General features: G+C 42.0%; 1 protein-coding gene across 2 annotated transcripts; it reads right to left on the reverse strand.

Moving 5' to 3' along the window:
* Positions 1–8,559: 8,559 nt before the first annotated feature.
* Positions 8,560–17,816, reverse strand: DNAL4 (dynein axonemal light chain 4). 2 transcript variants are annotated; one of them, XM_033163482.1, is made up of 4 exons: positions 17,710–17,816; positions 12,104–12,305; positions 10,675–10,758; positions 8,560–9,573 (listed from the first exon to the last, which is right to left on the reverse strand). In XM_033163482.1, the coding sequence occupies exons 2-4, from the start codon at positions 12,173–12,175 to the stop codon at positions 9,409–9,411; spliced, it is 321 nt and encodes a 106-aa protein (XP_033019373.1). In that variant the 5' UTR covers positions 12,176–12,305; positions 17,710–17,816; the 3' UTR covers positions 8,560–9,408. The 2 variants fall into 2 exon arrangements, with proteins under 2 accessions (XP_033019373.1, XP_033019374.1); XM_033163483.1 differs by lacking the exon at positions 17,710–17,816 and adding an exon at positions 17,364–17,467.
* Positions 17,817–19,514: the final 1,698 nt, after the last annotated feature.

Here is a 19,514-nt window from a genome sequence, read left to right on the forward strand (position 1 = left end):
TTGAATCACTTTGGGGTCTCTTATATGGAAAAAACAGCATTCTTTATAGACAAATAAAAATAATCACTGTTTCTCTACATGAGGGTAGGGAACCTTTAGCATGGGTTCCAATTTGGCCTGTGAAGCCATTTTGGAGGACTTGATTGCATCACTGAATCTTGCAGAGAGCAGTGCTGAAGTCACCACCTATCGGCTGATGAGCAGAGAGTTCAACCCTCCTGCACCGGCTGTGCAACCAAGTTCCAGCAGCCAATCCCTGCAAATAGCAGCTTTGAAAGTCCTGTGCATGGTGCGCTGGCAAAAACTCAAGTGCCGGAAAACTAGCTGGCTGCCAGGTGCTTGGAAAGCATTGCACAAAGGACTTTGACAGGTGGGTGACACAAGGCATCTGTCAATGATCTGGTGTCATAATGATGCCACATGACAGGTGAGTTGAATGCTGCGGTCTACCCCCTATGTCATACAGCCAGACCCCTGAAGGGAGCTGCCAGCTATTGTCTCCTTATTTCACATAATAATAATAGAATTTGGGGGGGGGGGAAATGATGAGATCCCATGTAGTTGATAGGTTCATGACTGCCTTCAAATGTTAGTCTGGGCTTCCGGTTTGGTGCCGGTCAATGGCGGACGGGAGTCTGACGGCTCCGTCCTCCGTTAGGCTTTAGGGATTACCGTGCCTGCGCCACGGGTCCCTTAAAGCCACGGGAAGAGCGTCCCGTGGACCGTTTGCTTCGTGGGTCCCAGACGTGCCGTCTCCGCTCCTGATCGACCCTCGTAAGGGGGAAAATCAGGCGAGCGAAGCTCCGGCACGGGACTGAAGAAGCGACTGCCTTCGGAGGATCAAAGCAGCGATCCCGCCAGACTCGAGCACCCGACACTTCCGACATAGAAACCTCTAAAGAAACTCTGTAAGTAAAAGTTTTGGACTGTTTGACAAGTTTGGAGAACACTGCTTGCAGAGGAAACTTTAAAAGGAAGCCTGTTCCCTTTGAACTGTTTGCGTGAGCTTGGTAGCGCTAAAAGATCAAAGCCGCGTCTAACGGGAAAAGTTTTGCGAACTCTGCCAAACTTTTTAAAAGTGGATTAAAAGTTGTTTTAAGGATGTTTAGAGACTTGAAAACAGTTGATATGGCAAAAGAAGACACCGCTCGCCCTCTGGACTAGGATTCCGGGTCGGTAGCGGGCTGCAATATATTGTTGCCATTTTTTCTTTGTTACTGTTTCAGTGACTGTTTACCAGTGGAGACATTTTGACTTCTTTGTAGCCAGACACAAGTAACTTTATGGACTTGGTGGTAACACTGCAAGTGAGAGACAGCTACTGACTTGGGCTATTTAAAATAAACTCTTCTTGGCTTTAAGGAAATTTACAACTTTGGAAAATTTAAACTCTTTGCCTAAAAGTTGGATTTTTGGACTGGTGCGGGCTTCTGGCTCAGCAGACTCTTTGTTCTCAGAAGTGAGCTGCTGGCCACCTGGTGTTTACTTTTGGGACTGTTGGTCTTCTGCTGTGAATGTCTGAGATAGTTACCATAGCAACTGGAGTGACCTTGAGACTACAATTGCAGAGCTCACAAGAAATGCAAGATAGCACTAGATCTAAAACAAGCAGCTCTACACAAAGGAAAAGCTCTGTTTCCTTAACTTTACAGGAACAAATGGAGAGACTGGTTGCCAGTGTGGCAGAAATAGCAGCAGGACTTAATAGTGTGACTGAAGGGTTGAAGCAGACGCAAGAATCAGTGAATACAATTGGTGCATCAGTGAATACAACAGTTAACTCTGCAATAGAAAAGCTCCAAGTAGATATAAAAGCTGATATTAAAAACTCCACCCAGATTTTGGAGAAATCAATTGGCCAAATTGAGGAAAATGTAAAGAGGAACAGAGAAGAAATTAATAAAATTGGGCAGGAGGTGACGACCTTGAAAAAAGACTCTGAGGAAATTAAAGTGGTCAGAGAAAAAATAAAAAAGGTGGAGGAGAAATTGGATAATTTGGATTTGGAGCAGATAGAGCAAATTGGAACAAGACAAAGAACTGTAGAAGAATCTCTTGCTTTTCTTCAACTCCACCAGAGAGAAGGAAACATCCGTCTAAGGGGTCTTCCAGAATTGGAAGGGGAAGACCTAAAAGCCTACATTGTGGAGCAATTATCAACATATTGGGAGTTAGAAGAGGTAAACGTCTCAGCACGCATAGTGAAGGCCTTCAGATTTGGACCTAGAGGTTCCAGAGGAAAGAAAAGCACCAAAACAGTCAGTGACTGTTTGATTGTGCTACACGATAGACACGACAGAGACTACTTTCTGGACTTACATTACAGAAACAACCTGGTGGTACAGCAGAATAAAGTAATTTTTTATAAGGACATCCCCAAATTTTTCCTGGACAAAAGAGCTCCTTACAACGACTTGGTTACTGAGCTAAGAAGAAGAAAGATCTCCTTCAGTTGGGAATTCCCAGAAGGCTTGGCATTCACGTTTGAAGGAAAAAAGATAAGAATAAAGTCCTTGGCGGAAAAGCAAAAGTTTTTGGACAAACATCTGGAACAATTCAAAGATACCCCACTTGATCCAGCACAGCTCTACAAGTTTCCAGAAGCATTTCCACCACCGCCGGGATTACCAGGGCCAAGTCAGAAGGATCCAGAGGAAGGAAAGAAAGGAGAGGCAACTGGAGGAGAAGAATAAATAAAGGAAAATGGCGCTCAAGTTAATGACTTGGAATGTTCGGGGATTGAACCAGAGACCAAAGAGACGCAGAGTGTTTTACAGCATAGAAAAGAAGAATTTGGATATAATATGTTTACAGGAGACCCACATAGTCCGACGTCACAGAAGATTACTACAGAACAAAAAACTAGGCCAAGAGTTTATATCATCGGATAAGGTCAAGAAGAGAGGAGTAGTGATATACGCAAAGGAGAAATATAGCCCAAGACAGCTATTTAAAGATGAAGAAGGGAGATACATCGCAATTGAAATCAACGTACAAGGCGAAAAAATTTTGATTCTGGGACTTTATGCACCAAATGATGGAAAGTCGATTTTTTACAAAAAAATACATGACTTGCTGTTGGATTATTTGGACTATAAGGTAGTGTGCCTTGGAGATTTTAATGGTGCAGTTTCCACATTAATGGATAGATCTCAAAGAACTAAATTAACGAATGATGGGAAACTCCCAAAGACTTTATTTGAAATGGTGGATAATTTGAATTTGGTGGACTCTTGGAGATTAAAAAATCCCACAGAAACAGAGGCAACGTATTTCAGTGAACCTCAGCAGTCATGGTCGAGGATAGACTACATCTGGATCTCGAATGAATTGGCTCCAAAAATACAAAAGGCAGAAATTGGTCCCAAAACGCTTTCAGACCACAATCCGGTACAGCTAAATTTAAAAATGATTTCCAAGGATTCTTTTAGATGGAGAATGGATGACGCATTGATGAGAGATACCAAGCTAGTAGAAAGAGCGGTGAAAAAGATGAAAGAATATTTTCAAATCAATTGGAGTTCCGAAGTGGAGAAAAGGATTGCCTGGGATGCAAGTAAAGCGGTAATGAGAGGATTCCTCATAAGTGAAAAAGCAAAAAAGAAGAAACAACAAAATGCAGAAATGGAGAGACTGTTGAAATTAATCAAAGAAAAGGAAAAAGAATTAAGAGGACACCCCAGATGCGTTAAAATTCAAAAAGAAATCAAATACTTGCAATCCCAATATGCGAATATTATGAATCAGGACATCGAATGGAAAGTGAAAATGATGAAACAAAGAACATTTGAATCTGCTAATAAATGTGGAAAACTACTAGCTTGGCAATTAAAGAAAAGACAAAAGGCAAATGTCATCAGTAATTTGGTAGTAAACGGAAAAAATGTAGAGAAACCGGAGGAAATCAGATGGTGTTTTCAGAGATTTTACAAGCAACTGTACAAGGAGGAGAAGATAGATGAAGCAGAGATAGACCGATTTCTGGAAAAGAATGGATTGCAAAAAGTCCCAGAGGAAAAACTAACAACCCTCAACCACCCAATATCGACACAAGAGATAGAAGATGCAATAAACAACATGCAATTGGGGAAGGCCCCAGGACCGGATGGACTAACAGCAAAATATTATAAGACATTGAAAGATTGGCTATCGCAGCCGTTAAGAGAAATTTGCAACAAAATACTAGAAGGAGATAGGGCACCAGAGACGTGGAAAGAAGCCTTTATCACACTGATTCCAAAACCAGATACAGATAAGACTCTAATGAAAAATTATCGTCCAATATCCCTTTTGAATGTGGATTACAAAATTTTTGCAAATGTTTTGGCTACAAGGTTGAAAAGAGTGTTGAAAGACTATATACATAGAGACCAAGCAGGTTTCTTGCCAGGAAGACAAATAAGTAATAATACGAGAATTATTGTGGACATTTTTGAAAAACTGGAGAGAGACATAAACACAGATGCGGCACTATTGTTTGTTGATGCAGAGAAAGCATTTGACAAAGTATCTTGGACATTTATGAAAAAGAATTTGGAAAAGATGGGAGTTGGAGAAAAATTCTTAAATGGCATTAAGGCCATTTATACAGAACAAAGAGCAAAAGTAATAGTAAACAGTGTGATATCGGAGGAGATTGAAGTTGAGAAAGGAACAAGACAAGGGTGCCCTATCTCCCCTTTACTTTTTATTACGGTCCTGGAAGTCCTCCTAAATATGATACGAAAAGATAAACAGACAAAAGGAATTAGAGTGGGAGAGAAAGAATATAAATTACGCGCCTTCGCAGACGATTTGATGTTATCCCTGCAGGAACCGGAAAGCAGTGTCCCCAGAGCTTTGGAATTAATTGAACAATTTGGACTTGTAGCTGGCTTCAAATTAAATAAGCAGAAAACCAAAGTTTTAGGTAAAAATTTGAGTGCAGAACAGATTCAAAGAATACAAGAAGCCACTGGCCTCAATTTTGTTAAAACTGTAAAATATCTAGGTATCAATCTCACAACCAAGAATTTGAACCTGTACAAGGACAACTACGAAAAACTGTGGATGGAGGTAAAAAAAGACATGGAAATATGGACAAGACTAAAACTGTCGTTAATGGGAAGAATAGCAGTGGTTAAAATGAATGTCCTACCAAGGATGCTGTTTTTATTCCAAGCCATACCAATTTTGGATAAACTGGATTGTTTCAAGAAATGGCAAAAGGACCTATCGAAGTTTATATGGCAGGGCAAAAAGCCTAGAATCAAGTTTAAGATTTTAACAGACTCTAAAGAGAGAGGAGGCTTTGCCCTGCCGGACTTAAGACTCTACTTTGAAGCAGCGGCCTTTTGCTGGTTAAAGGACTGGTTTAAATTAGAGAATGTTGATGTGCTGGACTTGGAAGGACACGATAATATGTTTGGTTGGCATGCATACCTTTGGTATGACAAGGTTAAAATTCACAGAACTTTTAAGACTCATATAGTTAGAAAATCCTTGTATCAGGTTTGGACTAGATATAAAGACCTGTTGGAGAGAAAGACTCCTAGATGGATCTCCCCAGTGGAGGCCAAGGCCTATAAGAGACCGAACATGTCTGCAAATTGGTTAAGATATATGGACATATTGCAGCAGGAAGGGGACTCATTTAAGTTAAAAAGTTACGATCAAGTGAAAAGTCAGGTCCCCGATTGGCTGCAATATCATCAGGTGTACGAAACATTTAAAATGGACAAAAAAGTTGGTTTTCAAGCAGAAAAATCAAAACTGGAAACAGAACTGATAGAATCGAACTTTAAGAACCTTTCCAAAATGTATAATCTTTTGCTAGAGTGGCATACGAAAGATGAACTGGTTAAATAGTCAATGATAGATTGGGCGAAAGATGTAGGACATAATATTATGATGGATGACTGGGAGAGATTGTGGCAGAAAGGTATCAAATTTACTGCTTGTCATAGTTTAAGAGAAAACGTAATGAAAATGGTTTATAGATGGTATTTGACACCAGTTAAGATAGCTAAGATGAATACCAAAATGTCAGATGTATGCTGGAAATGTAAACATGCGAAAGGTACCTTTTTTCATATGTGGTGGTTGTGCCCAGCGGTAAATGCTTTCTGGGATAAGATTTATAATGAGCTTAAGAAGGTAATGAAAGTTACCTTTTGTAAGAAACCAGAGGCATTTCTTCTGAGCATAACCAACGAAGAGATACCCAGTCAGGATAGAGTGTTTTTTATGTATGCCACAACAGCGGCTAGAATCTTATTGGCAAGAACATGGAAAGGTGAAGAGATACCAACGGTGGAAGAATGGCAGATGAAGATGATGGAATACATGGAACTCGCAGAACTGACCGCCAGAATCCGGGACCAGAGGGAGGAGAAGGTGTCACAGGATTGGAAAAAATTTAAAGATTATTTAGTTAAATCAGTTAAATTGAACATTTGAGCAGAATTAAATAGAATCGGCTTTAGTAGACTTATGTTAGATAAAATTGCTAAGAGGAAATTTTTTATGCGAATGATGTATTTGTTAAAATGCGTTAAGATTTGATGCTAAGATAAGATTTATAGTTGATCAGGTATTTGATTAAGTAAAGCTAAGCATATTAAAAACTTGGGCAAATGTTAATGGAATAAGATATAAAGCTACCTAGAAGATATATATGATTTTGAAGACAGTGGAGGGAATGGGGGAAGTCCCCAAATAGAGAAGATAGAAACAAGGAAAGTATGAAGATTAGTGTTATCTTAAGGTTTATATAAGTTTCTTTTTCTTTTTATTGTTATTGTTTGATGTGTTTATGTAGTGTGTTTTTATGGTGTTAATGTTGGTGCTTATGTTATGTTTTTCTTCTGTTTTAATGGAAAATAATAAAAATCTTATAAAAAAAAATGTTAGTCTGATGGCCCAATGATCCATCTTGGAGGAGACTGGTTTTGTGCGACAGAAGGAAAAACTAAGCAGGGATGTATCTTGCAACCCTCTGGCTTTGCGTCACTTCATTGCTGGCAATATAAACTGGAAGATTTTTCATCGTTGGGTTTGAGTCTTGCAGTGAAATGGCAGAGATTCAAAGCCAGCCCTTCACAACCAGGCAATCTGTCAATGTGCTTTGTTGCCATGACACCACTGCAGAGCAACACTCAAAATTCTCACCTCTTATTCCTTGATGACAATGCATTAGTCACATTGTTGCTGTTGCACAGTCACTCCTATTGCTACCATTGGATACATGGTGTATAGCTCAGTGACAGAACATCATGTTCCCATGGCTCCCTCAGTGGGAAAGCACTGAGGTTTTATGAAGGTAAAGTACACTGAACTGTACTCCTGTTACCAATGGAGAGAGAAAGAAAATCCCTCTTCTGCTGGAGTTCTGTAGGAGTGAGCTCGGACCAAAGAGCTGGGGATTGGCTAAATTAGGCTGGCCTCGCTTGCTTCATACAGGTCACAGCTACAGCCACATGACCACTGGATACTGATAAGAGACAGGCAAAGCAGCCAACAGATTGTTTGCTGAGATAAGCCCCCATGTTAGCAGTTTGATTTCTATAGGTCAGCCTGACACTTGGTTGGGTCATGAAGACCAACATATGAATGTGCGTGTGTGTGTTCAAATATGGACATTGTACTTATTTCTGTAATGTTATTAAAGAAACTATATCAATATGCATAGAATCTCATGCCCCATATTTGCAAGAGAGATAATTATATACCTTCTGCGATGCCATATCCTATCATCGAAGAATGATATTCTCTCTCATATGCCCATATAAATCTATGAAAAAGATCAGATGGCCTATTAAAATTAATGCTGAGCACTAAGAAATAAGTTGATGAGTGAGGAAATATTAATGTGTTTCCTGGGGGCGGGGGGGAGACTAGAGTCCCATTAATTTTAGTGGGATAATTCAATGGCAAGCCATCAGTGAATTTACCCCTTAAGGAAGCTTTCAGGTGCACATTCCCATGGTGATGTCATATTGAATACTATGCATGTTTATCATACAGATATTTTGCCAGACGTATATCAATGCAAGAGTTGGGAAGTCCCTTGTTGTAAGGCAAGATCATCCATGCAGTAATCCCTCACTACATTATGTAAGCAGGGCCATGGTGGACCAAAAGCAGATACCAGCAACATTGCAAATATCAGCACAGTACTCAGGTCATATATCATAGGAAGAGGCAAAAATGTGATTCCTGGATATGGTTTAGGGTTGTTGTTTTTATTTAAAAAGTTTTTTTAAAAAATAAATTGTGCTATAATTGTTACTGTATTTTAAACTTTCTTGTTAGCTGCCCTGATCTCTGTTGAGGAAAGGCAAGATACAAATGTTTTAAGTTGTTTTAAGCCCTATCTACGCCACCCTGAGTTCTATCGCAGAAAGATCAAATGGGGGAATAAGCCACAACTGAGATACAAAAATTGACATCACAAGCCATCCTTTCATAACATACAGGGCAGAATTTGCTCTTTTGGTGAATATACGGAACGCTCATGCCACCCTTCCACCACCACACACAAACACAATGGATCCAAGTGAATTCTCCAGACATAAGCCATGCATTTAAAAAAAGTTTATTGTAAAAAGTAAGTCCCCTTCACACTCCAAATTCAAATAGACTATATAGAAAATACAACAAGGACCATTAATCAACACCCTTGTGACAGCATCATTAGACTCTACAAAATGGAAGTACAATTGTACTTAAAAGTTTTGAGAAACTGGCAGCTCAGGCAGAGCTTCTTCCCACGATCAGTTTCTGAACAAGATACAACATATTGGCATCGTGACACTCCCACCCCATCCCACATGCTATGCAAAATAGTCTTATTTGTGTGCCAAACGCTTTACAAGCTATATCAGTGCTCTGTAGGTGTAGTGAGGAGGTGGAAGGGCAATTATCCTAGCAACCGTCCACTGGGTCAGGTTTTTCAAGCTGGCACACACACTTCTGACAACCAGGCAGCTGTCATCTGGGCAAAGAGAAATCAGCTGCCTTTTTCTGGTCTTCTCCCAGAAAGTGGGAAGAGATAGCAAGGAGAAGCAACAGGAAGTTTGGATTCAAACTCTTCATGCTCTCTCTGCAACGTATGGCTTCATAAACTGTGACTTGCAGTCACCATCCCCTGATCCCCACCTCTAAGCAAAAAGCCACATTGGTAAAATCAGAGTCAAACACTCTATGAGCTGGATTAAGTAGCTCAAACATATTTACTTACACTCACGCACACACTCAGTATTTGTCATAAAGCTGGTATATAAATAAGAAAAAGCTCAATATTTTATTATTAAAAATAAGCCTGCCCTTTAAATTGTACAAAAACCAATGCAAAGTCTGGGGGGAAATCTCCTGAATGTGGTGAGCTTGAAAAGAGAGAGACAGAGAGAGAGAGAGAGATGGAGTATGTCAGGAGCACTTCCAAACGCAAACAGCAAGACTGCCTCCAAAGAACATGTACAGCAGATTCTTCACCTCATGGGTGATCTCGAAACCAAAGCCCTCCCCAATCACGACATGCCAGGAGGAGCCAAACTTCTTGTCCATTGTCTCTTTGATCATCTTGGCAGCACTCTGAAGGGAAGAAACAAGAGATTCAACAAGGAAAGGAACAGGAGCCAAAGGGGAAGGAACAGCAAGTTAGAGAGAAAAATGGATTCTTTCTCATATGCCGCTGAAGCTCATCAACTGTTTATATACATACATACATACATACATACATACATACATACACAGAGAGAGAGAAATACACACACACACACACACACACACACACACACAGTTATATCTGCTGTTCTTGGCTTCATTATATAACTGCTTTTTAAAACAAACTGTTGTCATTATGCGTATCAATTATATGGTCATTTTTGTTAGCTTTGATACATTTATATTTTGGTCTTGAGATGAATTTGTAACTTTAATTGAAGTTATCTTTTTAACTGAAATTAGTTGCTCCACCAATTTAATCAATCATGTGTTTACATGGGTATTTTGTATTAATATGATTCTGGTATCATCACTTGAATTATTTCTATTTATTGTTGTATAAGAAGAAGAGTTTGGATTTGATATCCCGCTTTTCACTACCCGAAGGAGTCTCAAAGCGGCTAACATTCTCCTTTCCCTTCCTCCCCCACAACAAACACTCTGTGAGGTGAGTGGGGCTGAGAGACTTCAGAGAAGTGTGACTAGCCCAAGGTCACCCAGCAGCTGCATGTGGAGGAGCGGAGACGCGAACCCGGTTCACCAGATTACGAGTCTACCACTCTTAACCACTACACCACACTGGCTCTCTATTGGCTAATTAAATTTAATTTCAAGTCAGCTGACAGAGAGATCAAACAATTTCCCCCCATAGACATGGGAGCTTAATAGTAATGTGTGGAACGCCCTCCCATCAGATGTCAAAGAGATAAACAACTATCTGACATTTAGAACATCTGAATGCAGCCCTCTTTAGGGAACTTTTAATGTGTGACATTTTAATGTATTTTAAATCTTTGTTGGAAGCTGCCTAGAGTGGCCGGGGAAACCCAGCCAGATGGGTGGGGAACAATTAATTATTATTATTATTATTATTATTATTATTATTATTATTATTATTATTAATCTTCCTTATCAATAAAAAATAAATCAAATAAATCCAAGCACGCAATTCTCAAAAATGACCAATACCTCATTATTGGTGGAGTATTTCTCACATGCAGTGACACACAACTCCATGGTCTCTACTCGCATCTCCTCTGGCATGTCTGTGTGCTGGAAGACAATGCAAGGAAGGCCATCAGCCACAAAGCAACCCACACTCCCAGACCCATCCCAGTTTCCAGTTCTTGCATTTGCCATACACACAGAGACTTTCAAATGCCAAGATCACTTTGCCTTTGGGAGATAAGAAATGGTTTCCAATCATTCTGCTTTCCTATTACACAGGTAAATGTCTCAGCAGCACCTGCTAGAAATTACAATACTCCATTCCTAGAGAGATTATAATCCTGCCCATGTTTATTACTTCTGTGCTAAATGTGGAGGCAGGAAATGAGGAAGAGCATGCTAATTCCACCCCTTCCCCATGCAGCAGGGGGACTTGTTCTACTCGTGTAGCCTCCCCATGCAATGTAAAACCCAGTCTTTCAGAGTCCTAAATCATGGATGGAGCCCGCATAAGTAGAGGGAATGGCAACAGGGGTCAGAGTTAGGAAACTCGTCCTCACTCTTCCTCTTGTGTTGATTTAACACATAAGTAATATGTGTATACAGGAGTTATCCTTCCTCCACATGCATCAAATGTTCCATTTCTTCTTGCTGCCCACTTATTGTCCTATCTGCTATCAAGAACTCCCTCATAACATCACATGCCTTTCCTCTCTTTCCAGTCATCTGGCAATCTGGTTGGCTACTGTGAGAACAGGTTCCTGGCATAGATGGGCTACAGGACTGAACCAAAAGGCTCTTCTTCTGGTACTCTGTTTCCCCTTTCAGTTTTCCTTCATGCCTTCATGCACACCACTTTCTTTTGAGCAATCGTTCAGAAAGGGTTGAGCCACTGTAGTCAATGACCACAACGACTTCTGCTTCTTCATGTGTACTTTATAAAATACAGTGCTACCCTGGGTTACAGACGCTTCAGGTTACAGACTCCGCTAAGCCAGAAATATTACCTAGGGTTAAGAACTTTGCTTCAGGATGAGAACAGAAATCGCACAGCAGCAGCAGGAAGCCCCATTAGCTAAAGTAGTACCTCAGGTTAAGAACAGTTTCAGGTTAAGAACAGACCTCCAGAACGAATTAAGTTCTTAACCCGAGGTACCACTGTACATGATAATAAACTCTTTGGGGAAGAAGCGTGGGATAGAAATTTAATAAAGAAAGAAAATGGTGTTTGCTGAGCAATAGAACCCCCCCCCCCCATTTTAACAAGATTGCTGGGAGTGCCTTGTGCAATTGTATTTTTATGAGATATACCAATAAAGTGTCTGCTTCACCCCACACCTCAGTACTCCTATTTAAATTAAGTAGCAAAGTAAAATGGAAGCTAATGGCACCAAGCCCCCACATTTTCTTGATCCAAGAACATATTATACTTCATTATTCCCATTCTTACCCTGATCAGTGGAAAGCTGTGAAGTCTCTTATAGTCCGCCTCCTCTTTTTTCCCCTCCCCAGTGTCTGCCATTGTCTGTCCACTGTGACCCTGGGAAGGGGCAGAACAGCCTGGAGGGAACCAATCAAGGGCAGACTGAGAAAAGGCTAGGACCTTTTAGAATTCAGTCTGAACAGTTTTGCAGAAGCAGGGTATTCCGATGCTTAAGAGAAAAAGAGAGGGAGAAAATAGTTCAGTTGACGTATCCTCAGCATGAGGATATCACACATTTGAGATCTTTAAAAGAGTCAAAATAAAGAATGAGCCATTTATCTAGTCATGGTTATACATGGCTAGATAATATGCATGCATTGTGATGCTATAGTTTTAGATGATAGTCTGTTTTGCAACTCTCTGTTGTTATTAACGTAAGATGTAAAACTGAAATGGTAACAATATTAAAATACTGTGCAAATTCCAGCCTGCTTGACTTTGCTACTGCCATTTTAAAATGCCAACTCTATTTTGCAAGCAAAAGCTTACAGAGCAGCAAATCTTCTTGCTTGTATATTCATATCTGTCACTAAAGGAACAATGCCCTTTACATCCTGCCTAGTTAACAGCTAATCAATCAAATGTGTCCATAAATACTTTGAGGTATAATTTAGAAATTATATCCCTCCTGGTCTAAATAAAAAAGACTGACACTTAAAAATGCTTATTTCATCAACTTTAAGAATAGGAACTTAATCCCACAATAACCTTCTCTGATTAGCTTTGCACAAGCCCTACTTCTTGCCAGTCTCTGGCTTGAAATGGATTGATTAGCTCACAAAGGTGGGTAGACATCTTTCTCCTAACTCTAAAGATTTTTCCCCAGGCTGGAGCTACTCTAGGTTGAGAGATCATGAATTTGGTATCTTTCAAAATACCTTGGAATATGCAAATGGTGAGCCCTGCTTTACACTATCACCCAAGCCAAGTGATGAAGAGAGGTATCAGCCTAGGTAAATCCTATATTTTGCCATGTTGTGCTATTTTTGCCAGTTTATCATTTAGCAAAAGCCACTTTTGTGCTTAATTTCCGCCTAAAAACGTACATTCAGTTTTTAAAAGATCCACTGAATGCTTGTCTACATGCCTTCTTGGAGGGGGGAGTACTGATATGAGAACAGCAGGCCTAAAAACAGCTTTTCTTTGCAGTTGTTATTTATTCAGGGGTATCCAATTAGCCCTTATACTTTGGTGACAGATCTAGAAAAGCAGTACTTGGGAACAGCTTAAGTAACTAAATGGGCTTGGATTTTATTCCAAGAGCTGCAAAGAACCTCTCTATGAGTGAGTGTAAATGTGGCTGATGTAGGTGCCTTTCTTCCACTAATAGGCGGACATATCTTTGTGCTCTGGTCTCTCTCTCTTTTTATGTTACAGGCAGGTATTTCATGTTATGCAATGCATCTCACAAGCAGCCATTTTGTGACTGCCGCAAAATTCCAAATGTGCCCACTGGTCCCCAAAAGGTTTATGCTCTGGGGTGTCTGAGACAAGGCAGGGAGACATCATAAGTCAGTGGTAAAGCCCATGCTTTGCATATAGAAGGGTCCAAGTTCATACCGTTGCAGTTCCAGTTAAAAGGATCAATTAGGTAAAGGTAAAGGTACTCCTGACTGTTAGGTCCAATCGCGGGCGACTCTGGGTTTGCGCGCTCATCTCGCTCTATAGGCCAAGGGAGCCGGCGTTTGTCCACAGACAGCTTCCGGGTCATGTGGCCAGCATGACTAAGCCGCTTCTGGCGAACCAGAGCAGCACCCGGAAACGCCGTTTACCTTCCTGCTGGAGCATAGATATATGTTTGGTTTTTTATCCATTGTTGTTTTTATTTGTATATTGCGTGTCTATTGTTGCTACGGCTGTTGGCTATGCGAATAAAGCTTTTATCTATCTATCTATCTATCTATCTATCTATCTTCCTGCTGGAGCAGTACCTATTTATCTACTTGCACTTTTGAACTGCTAGGTTGGCAGGAGCAGGGACCGAGTAATGGGAGCTCACACCATTGTGGATCAATTAGTAAGAGGCAAAACATATCTTCACCTGAAATTCTGGGAAACTGCTAATAAAGGCAATATCAGATAGAGACCCCTAGCCTGACTCAGTATGTCAGGCTCACATGTTATCGAAATATTGACATCTGATGCAGCTGCTTACACAGGAAGATATCCAATATTGGTCATACTCAAATTGTTGTTGTTCAGTCGTTCAGTCGTGTCCGACTCTTCGTGACCCCATGGACCAGAGTACGCCAGGCACGCCTATCCTTCACTGCCTCTCGCAGTTTGGCCAAACTCATGTTAGTAGCTTCAAGAACACTGTCCAACCATCTCATCCTCTGTCGTCCCCTTCTCCTTGTGCCCTCCATCTTTCCCAGCATCAGGGTCTTTTCTAGGGATTCTTCTCTTCTCATGAGGTGGCCAAAGTACTGGAGCCTCAACTTCAGGATCTGTCCTTCTAGTGAGTACTCAGGGCTGATTTCTTTGAGAATGGATAGGTTTGATCTTCTTGCAGTCCACGGGACTCTCAAGAGTCTCCTCCAGCACCATAATTCAAAAGCATCAATTCTACGGCGATCAGCCTTCTTTATGGTCCAGCTCTCACTTCCGTACATTACTACTGGGAAAACCATAGCTTTAACTATACGGACTTTTGTCGGCAAGGTGATGTCTTTGCTTTTTAAGATGCTGTCTAGGTTTGTCATTGCTTTTCTCCCAAGAAGCAGGCGTCTTCTGATTTCGTGACTGCTGTCACCATCTGCAGTGATCATGGAACCCAAGAAAGTGAAATCTCTCACTGCCTCCATTTCTTCCCCTTCTATTTGCCAGGAGGTGATGGGACCAGTGGCCATGATCTTAGTTTTTTTGATGTTGAGCTTCAGACCATATTTTGCGCTCTCTTCTTTCACCCTCATTAAAAGGTTCTTCAATTCTTCCTCACTTTCTGCCATCAAGGTAGTATCATCAGCATATCTGAGGTTGTTGATATTTTTTCCGGCAATCTTAATTCCGGTTGGGGATTCATCCAGTCCAGCCTTTCGCATGATGTATTCTGCATATAAGTTAAATAAGCAGGGAGACAATATACAGCCTTGTCGTACTCCTTTCCCAATTTTGAACCAATCAGTTGTTCCATATCCAGTTCTAACTGTAGCTTCTTGTCCCACATAGAGATTTCTCAGGAGGCAAATGAGGTGATCCGGCACTCCCATTTCTTTAAGAACTTGCCATAGTTTGCTGTGGTCGACACAGTCAAATGCTTTTGCATAATCAATGAAGCAGAAGTAGATGTTTTTCTGGAACTCTCTGGCTTTCTCCATAATCCAGCGCATGTTTGCAATTTGGTCTCTGGTTCCTCTGCCCCTTCGAAATCCAGCTTGCACTTCTGGGAGTTCTCGGTCCACATACTGCTTAAGCCTGCCTTGTAGAATTTTAAGCATAACCTTGCTAGCGTGTGAAATGAGTGCAATTGTGCGGTAGTTGGAGCATTCTTTGGCACTGCCCTTCTTTGGGATTGGGATGTAGACTGATCTTCTCCAATCCTCTGGCCACTGCTGAGTTTTCCAAACTTGCTGGCATATTGAGTGCAGCACCTTAACAGCATCCTCTTTTAAAATTTTAAATAGTTCAGCTGGAATATCATCACTTCCACTGGCCTTGTTGTTAGCAAGGCTTTCTAAGGCCCATTTGACTTCACTCTCCAGGATGTCTGGCTCAAGGTCAGCAACCACATTTCCTGGGGTGTATGAGACCTCCATATCTTTCTGGTATAATTCCTCTGTGTATTCTTGCCACCTCTTCTTGATGTCTTCTGCTTCTGTTAGGTCCTTTCCACTTTTGTCCTTAATTGTGGTAATCTTTGTACGAAATGTTCCTTTCATATCTCCAATTTTCTTGAATAAATCTCTGGTTTTTCCCATTCTGTTGTTTTCCTCTATTTCTTTGCATTGCTCGTTTAGAAAGGCCCTCTTGTCTCTCCTTGCTATTCTTTGGAAATCTGCATTCAATTTCCTGTATCTTTCACGATCTCCTTCGCATTTTGCTTGTCTTCTCTCCCCCGCTATTTGTAAGGCCTCATTGGTCAGCCACTTTGCTTTCTTGCATTTCTTTTTCATTGGGATGGTTTTCGTTGCTGTCTCCTGTATAATGTTACGAGCCTCCATCCACAGTTCTTCAGGTACTCTATCCACCAAATCTAAATCCTTGAACCTGTTCTTCACTTCAACTGTGTATTCATAAGGAATTTGATTTAGATTGAATCTTACTGGCCCAGTGGTTTTTCCTACTTTCTTCAGTTTAAGCTGGAATTTTGCTATAAGAAGCTGATGATCTGAGCCACAGTCAGCTCCAGGTCTTGTTTTTGCTGAGTGTATAGAGCTTCTCCATCTTTGGCTGCAGAGAATATAATCAATCTGATTTCGATGTTGCCCATCTGGTGATGTCCATGTGTAGAGTCGTCTCTTGTGTTGTTGGAAAAGAGTGTTTGTGATGACCAGCTTGTTCTCTTGACAGAACTCTATTAGCCTTTGCCCTGCTTCATTTTGATCTCCAAGGCCAAACTTGCCAGTTGTTCCTTTTATCTCTTGACTTCCTACTTTAGCATACTCAAATTAGTATTGAGTATGCATATGCATACTTCCTACTTTAGTATGCATATGCATACTTCCTACTTTTTTTTCAATATGCATACTTCCTACTTTAGTATACTCAAATTAGGCCCTTTGAAATCAATGGATGTAAGCAGCTTAGATATATTGATTTCAGTGTGCTCACTCTGAGTTTCCATAGCTGAGCTGTAAATGGAAAAAAAGCACATTTTAAAAAATTAACGCCTAATGCCAACTTCCTGGAAGAGAAAAAGTTTGCTGTTCTCAAGAGACTGGCAAACATGAAACATCCATTAGTGCCTGGGCACTTGTGTGAATGACTTTCCTCTTCTATTAGTAATGTTCCCTATCTATGGGTACAGCGATGGGCCAAAGGAGGTAATCTGAACAGGAGACGGTTTGTTTAGGTTTGTCTTCTGCCTTCTTCATGGATTCTACTGTTCTTAGTTCTCCCCTACCAGACCTTTTTTTTTTTTTTTGCATTTGCATTTGCACAAAACATTGCAAGAGGACCTAAAGTGTTCTAAAGCAGATCAGCTAGAGAAATGATCTGCAATAGCGGAATATTCGCCGCCTTTGCTGCTCGCTGAGGAAATTCGTTTCACCCTGCCTAGACCTCTTACCACGCCAGAGTCCGCCGCCCCGCCAGGCTCCGCGTCAAAACCCAGCCAGCGCCCCGTGAAGATGGTTGCCTGGGATGATCCCCCCGCCCCAAGGGGGACGGACCCCGCGAGATGCTCAGGGCTAGAAGCGCGCTTCATCCTGTGAGGGACCAGAACCGCAAAACCGAGCGGGCTGGGAGCGCTCCGAGTGGCCCCTGGCCGGCTGGTATGGAGGTGTGGTGGGGGGCGCTGGGGTCTCCGGGCGGCAGGAGCGCCCAAGGCGCCACTCCGACTGGGCGGAGATGGGAACAGGGCGCGCCTCTCTGCCCGCGCGGGGAGCCCGACCCGCCTGCCCGGCTTCTCTCACCTGAGTCACCTCGACCCGGAGCCCCAAATACCAGCCTCCCTGCGGTTGTTAAGGAAAGGAAACGTGCTTGTCTTAGCAACCGACGCCGGAAGTCCCGCCTTCCCCATTCACCCATAGGGCGAGCCGCGAAGAGCGAAGAACGCCGGGTAGGTCGCGAGCGCTTGTCTGTCACGCAAGGGTAAAAAAAAAAAAGGTCCTTCAGGATCGTCGGCGGCCGAGCTGCTGGCGGGAGTTGTGGGTGTCTATCAGTTGCCGGATGCGATTTGGGAAAGAAATAAAATGCTTACATGCTGCAAAGCGGCACCAGAGGTTTTGCAGCTGTAATCGTATTGTGGGAAGGAATATGTGATTTGTTCAGGCAGTTAAGGGTGCTCTGGCCCCGTAGGCACAGCCCAAAGCACCAGGCAGTCTCCTGCCTCTCTCCCTTTCACGTTGAGAGGGGAGTATCCGAGCAGGCGTCTTCAAGGGAAATCCCCCCCCCCCATCTAACCCTGTGTAGACCCTGAATTCTGTACAGTATTTATTAAAAGAACCATAAAGGACCATAAAGAAGGCTGATCGCCGAAGAATTGATGCTTTTGAATTATGGTGCTGGAGGAGACTCTTGAGAGTCCCATGGACTGCAAGAAGATCAAACCTATCCATTCTCAAAGAAATCAGCCCTGAGTGCTCACTAGAAGGACAGATCCTGAAGTTGAGGCTCCAGTACTTTGGCCACCTCATGAGAAGAGAAGACTCCCTAGAAAAGACCCTGATGTTGGGAAAGATGGAGGGCACAAGGAGAAGGGGACGACAGAGGATGAGATGGTTGGACAGTGTTCTCGAAGCTACTAACATGAGTTTGGCCAAACTGCGGGAGGCAGTGAAGGATAGGCGTGCCTGGCGTGCTCTGGTCCATGGGGTCACGAAGAGTTTAAAAAATAAACTGAACGGTGGTGAATAATTCAAATAAAAATACTAAGGCTACGTGGGGGCTGGGAGAAGAAAGGAGAGCTGGGGGAAATAGGTCAAGGCAAAGGTGGTCAGAAAAAATCTGGATTTACTGGTAAATTTGCATGGTTCTCGGCAGAAGTGCCCTTGATTTCTGACTCCCAATTGTTTCACAGGAGCAGCAACGAAACGCCCTAAATTATACCGCTGGAGTGAGAGCTTTGGAAACGGGGAGTGGGATTTTATTGAATCCTGGAGGTTCTAGTAATGAAACTTTGATTCCACAATCATGTTACAATAGCAAAGAACATTGATTTCACTCATGGAGTGAAATCTGAAAAAAGATATGGAGAGATATCTGAAAAAAGAGAGCAGTTGCAGAGAGATGTGTGAATGGAGAAGAAAAGGGAATACTGCCCATCATCTTAAATGACTGGGTGAAGTGGCATTGCAGCGAGAGAGGGAAAGAGTGCAGCAGGAGGAGGCTGCAGTTGGAGCCATCCTCCTCTAGTCTCAGTCTGAGCAGGGCTGACCCTACCACTAGAGTTTAGGGCCTAAACTTTAGGCAAAGTGGGGCAGTGTTATGAAAGAGCAGCCAGTTTGGTTGGGAGGAGAAGAGGGGCTGGTAGGATTGACATATTTTGAAGAGCAAAAAAGAGGACACATTTTCCAACTTCTACTTTTAACTATTGATCGCTATGACAAGAGGATATGTCCTGGAAAAATAGGACATGTGGCAACCCTGCTAGAATGTTCTGCTTCAGGTGTCAAAATAACTTAATTGTCCTCAGGCACTAGGCACTTTGGTTTGATGTGGGGCAGAGGCACCATTTTCTCCTCTGCCTCAGAGAGAAAAGTGCCTTGGGCCAGCCCTG

Source organism: Lacerta agilis, chromosome 10 (assembly GCF_009819535.1).
Source record: "Lacerta agilis isolate rLacAgi1 chromosome 10, rLacAgi1.pri, whole genome shotgun sequence".
In the NCBI taxonomy this organism is placed as follows: Eukaryota; Metazoa; Chordata; class Lepidosauria; order Squamata; family Lacertidae; genus Lacerta; species Lacerta agilis.

Excerpts from the sequence above, each read along its gene's own strand:
- DNAL4 (XM_033163482.1), bottom strand. The coding sequence starts at position 12,175 with ATGGCAGACACTGGGGAGGGGAAAAAAGAGGAGGCGGACTATAAGAGA. Across the intron at positions 10,759-12,103 it reads ACAGCTTTCCACTGATCAGG|CACACAGACATGCCAGAGGA; the intron begins GTAAGAATGGGA and ends ATTGTCTTCCAG. Across the intron at positions 9,574-10,674 it reads AATACTCCACCAATAATGAG|AGTGCTGCCAAGATGATCAA; the intron begins GTATTGGTCATT and ends TCTTCCCTTCAG.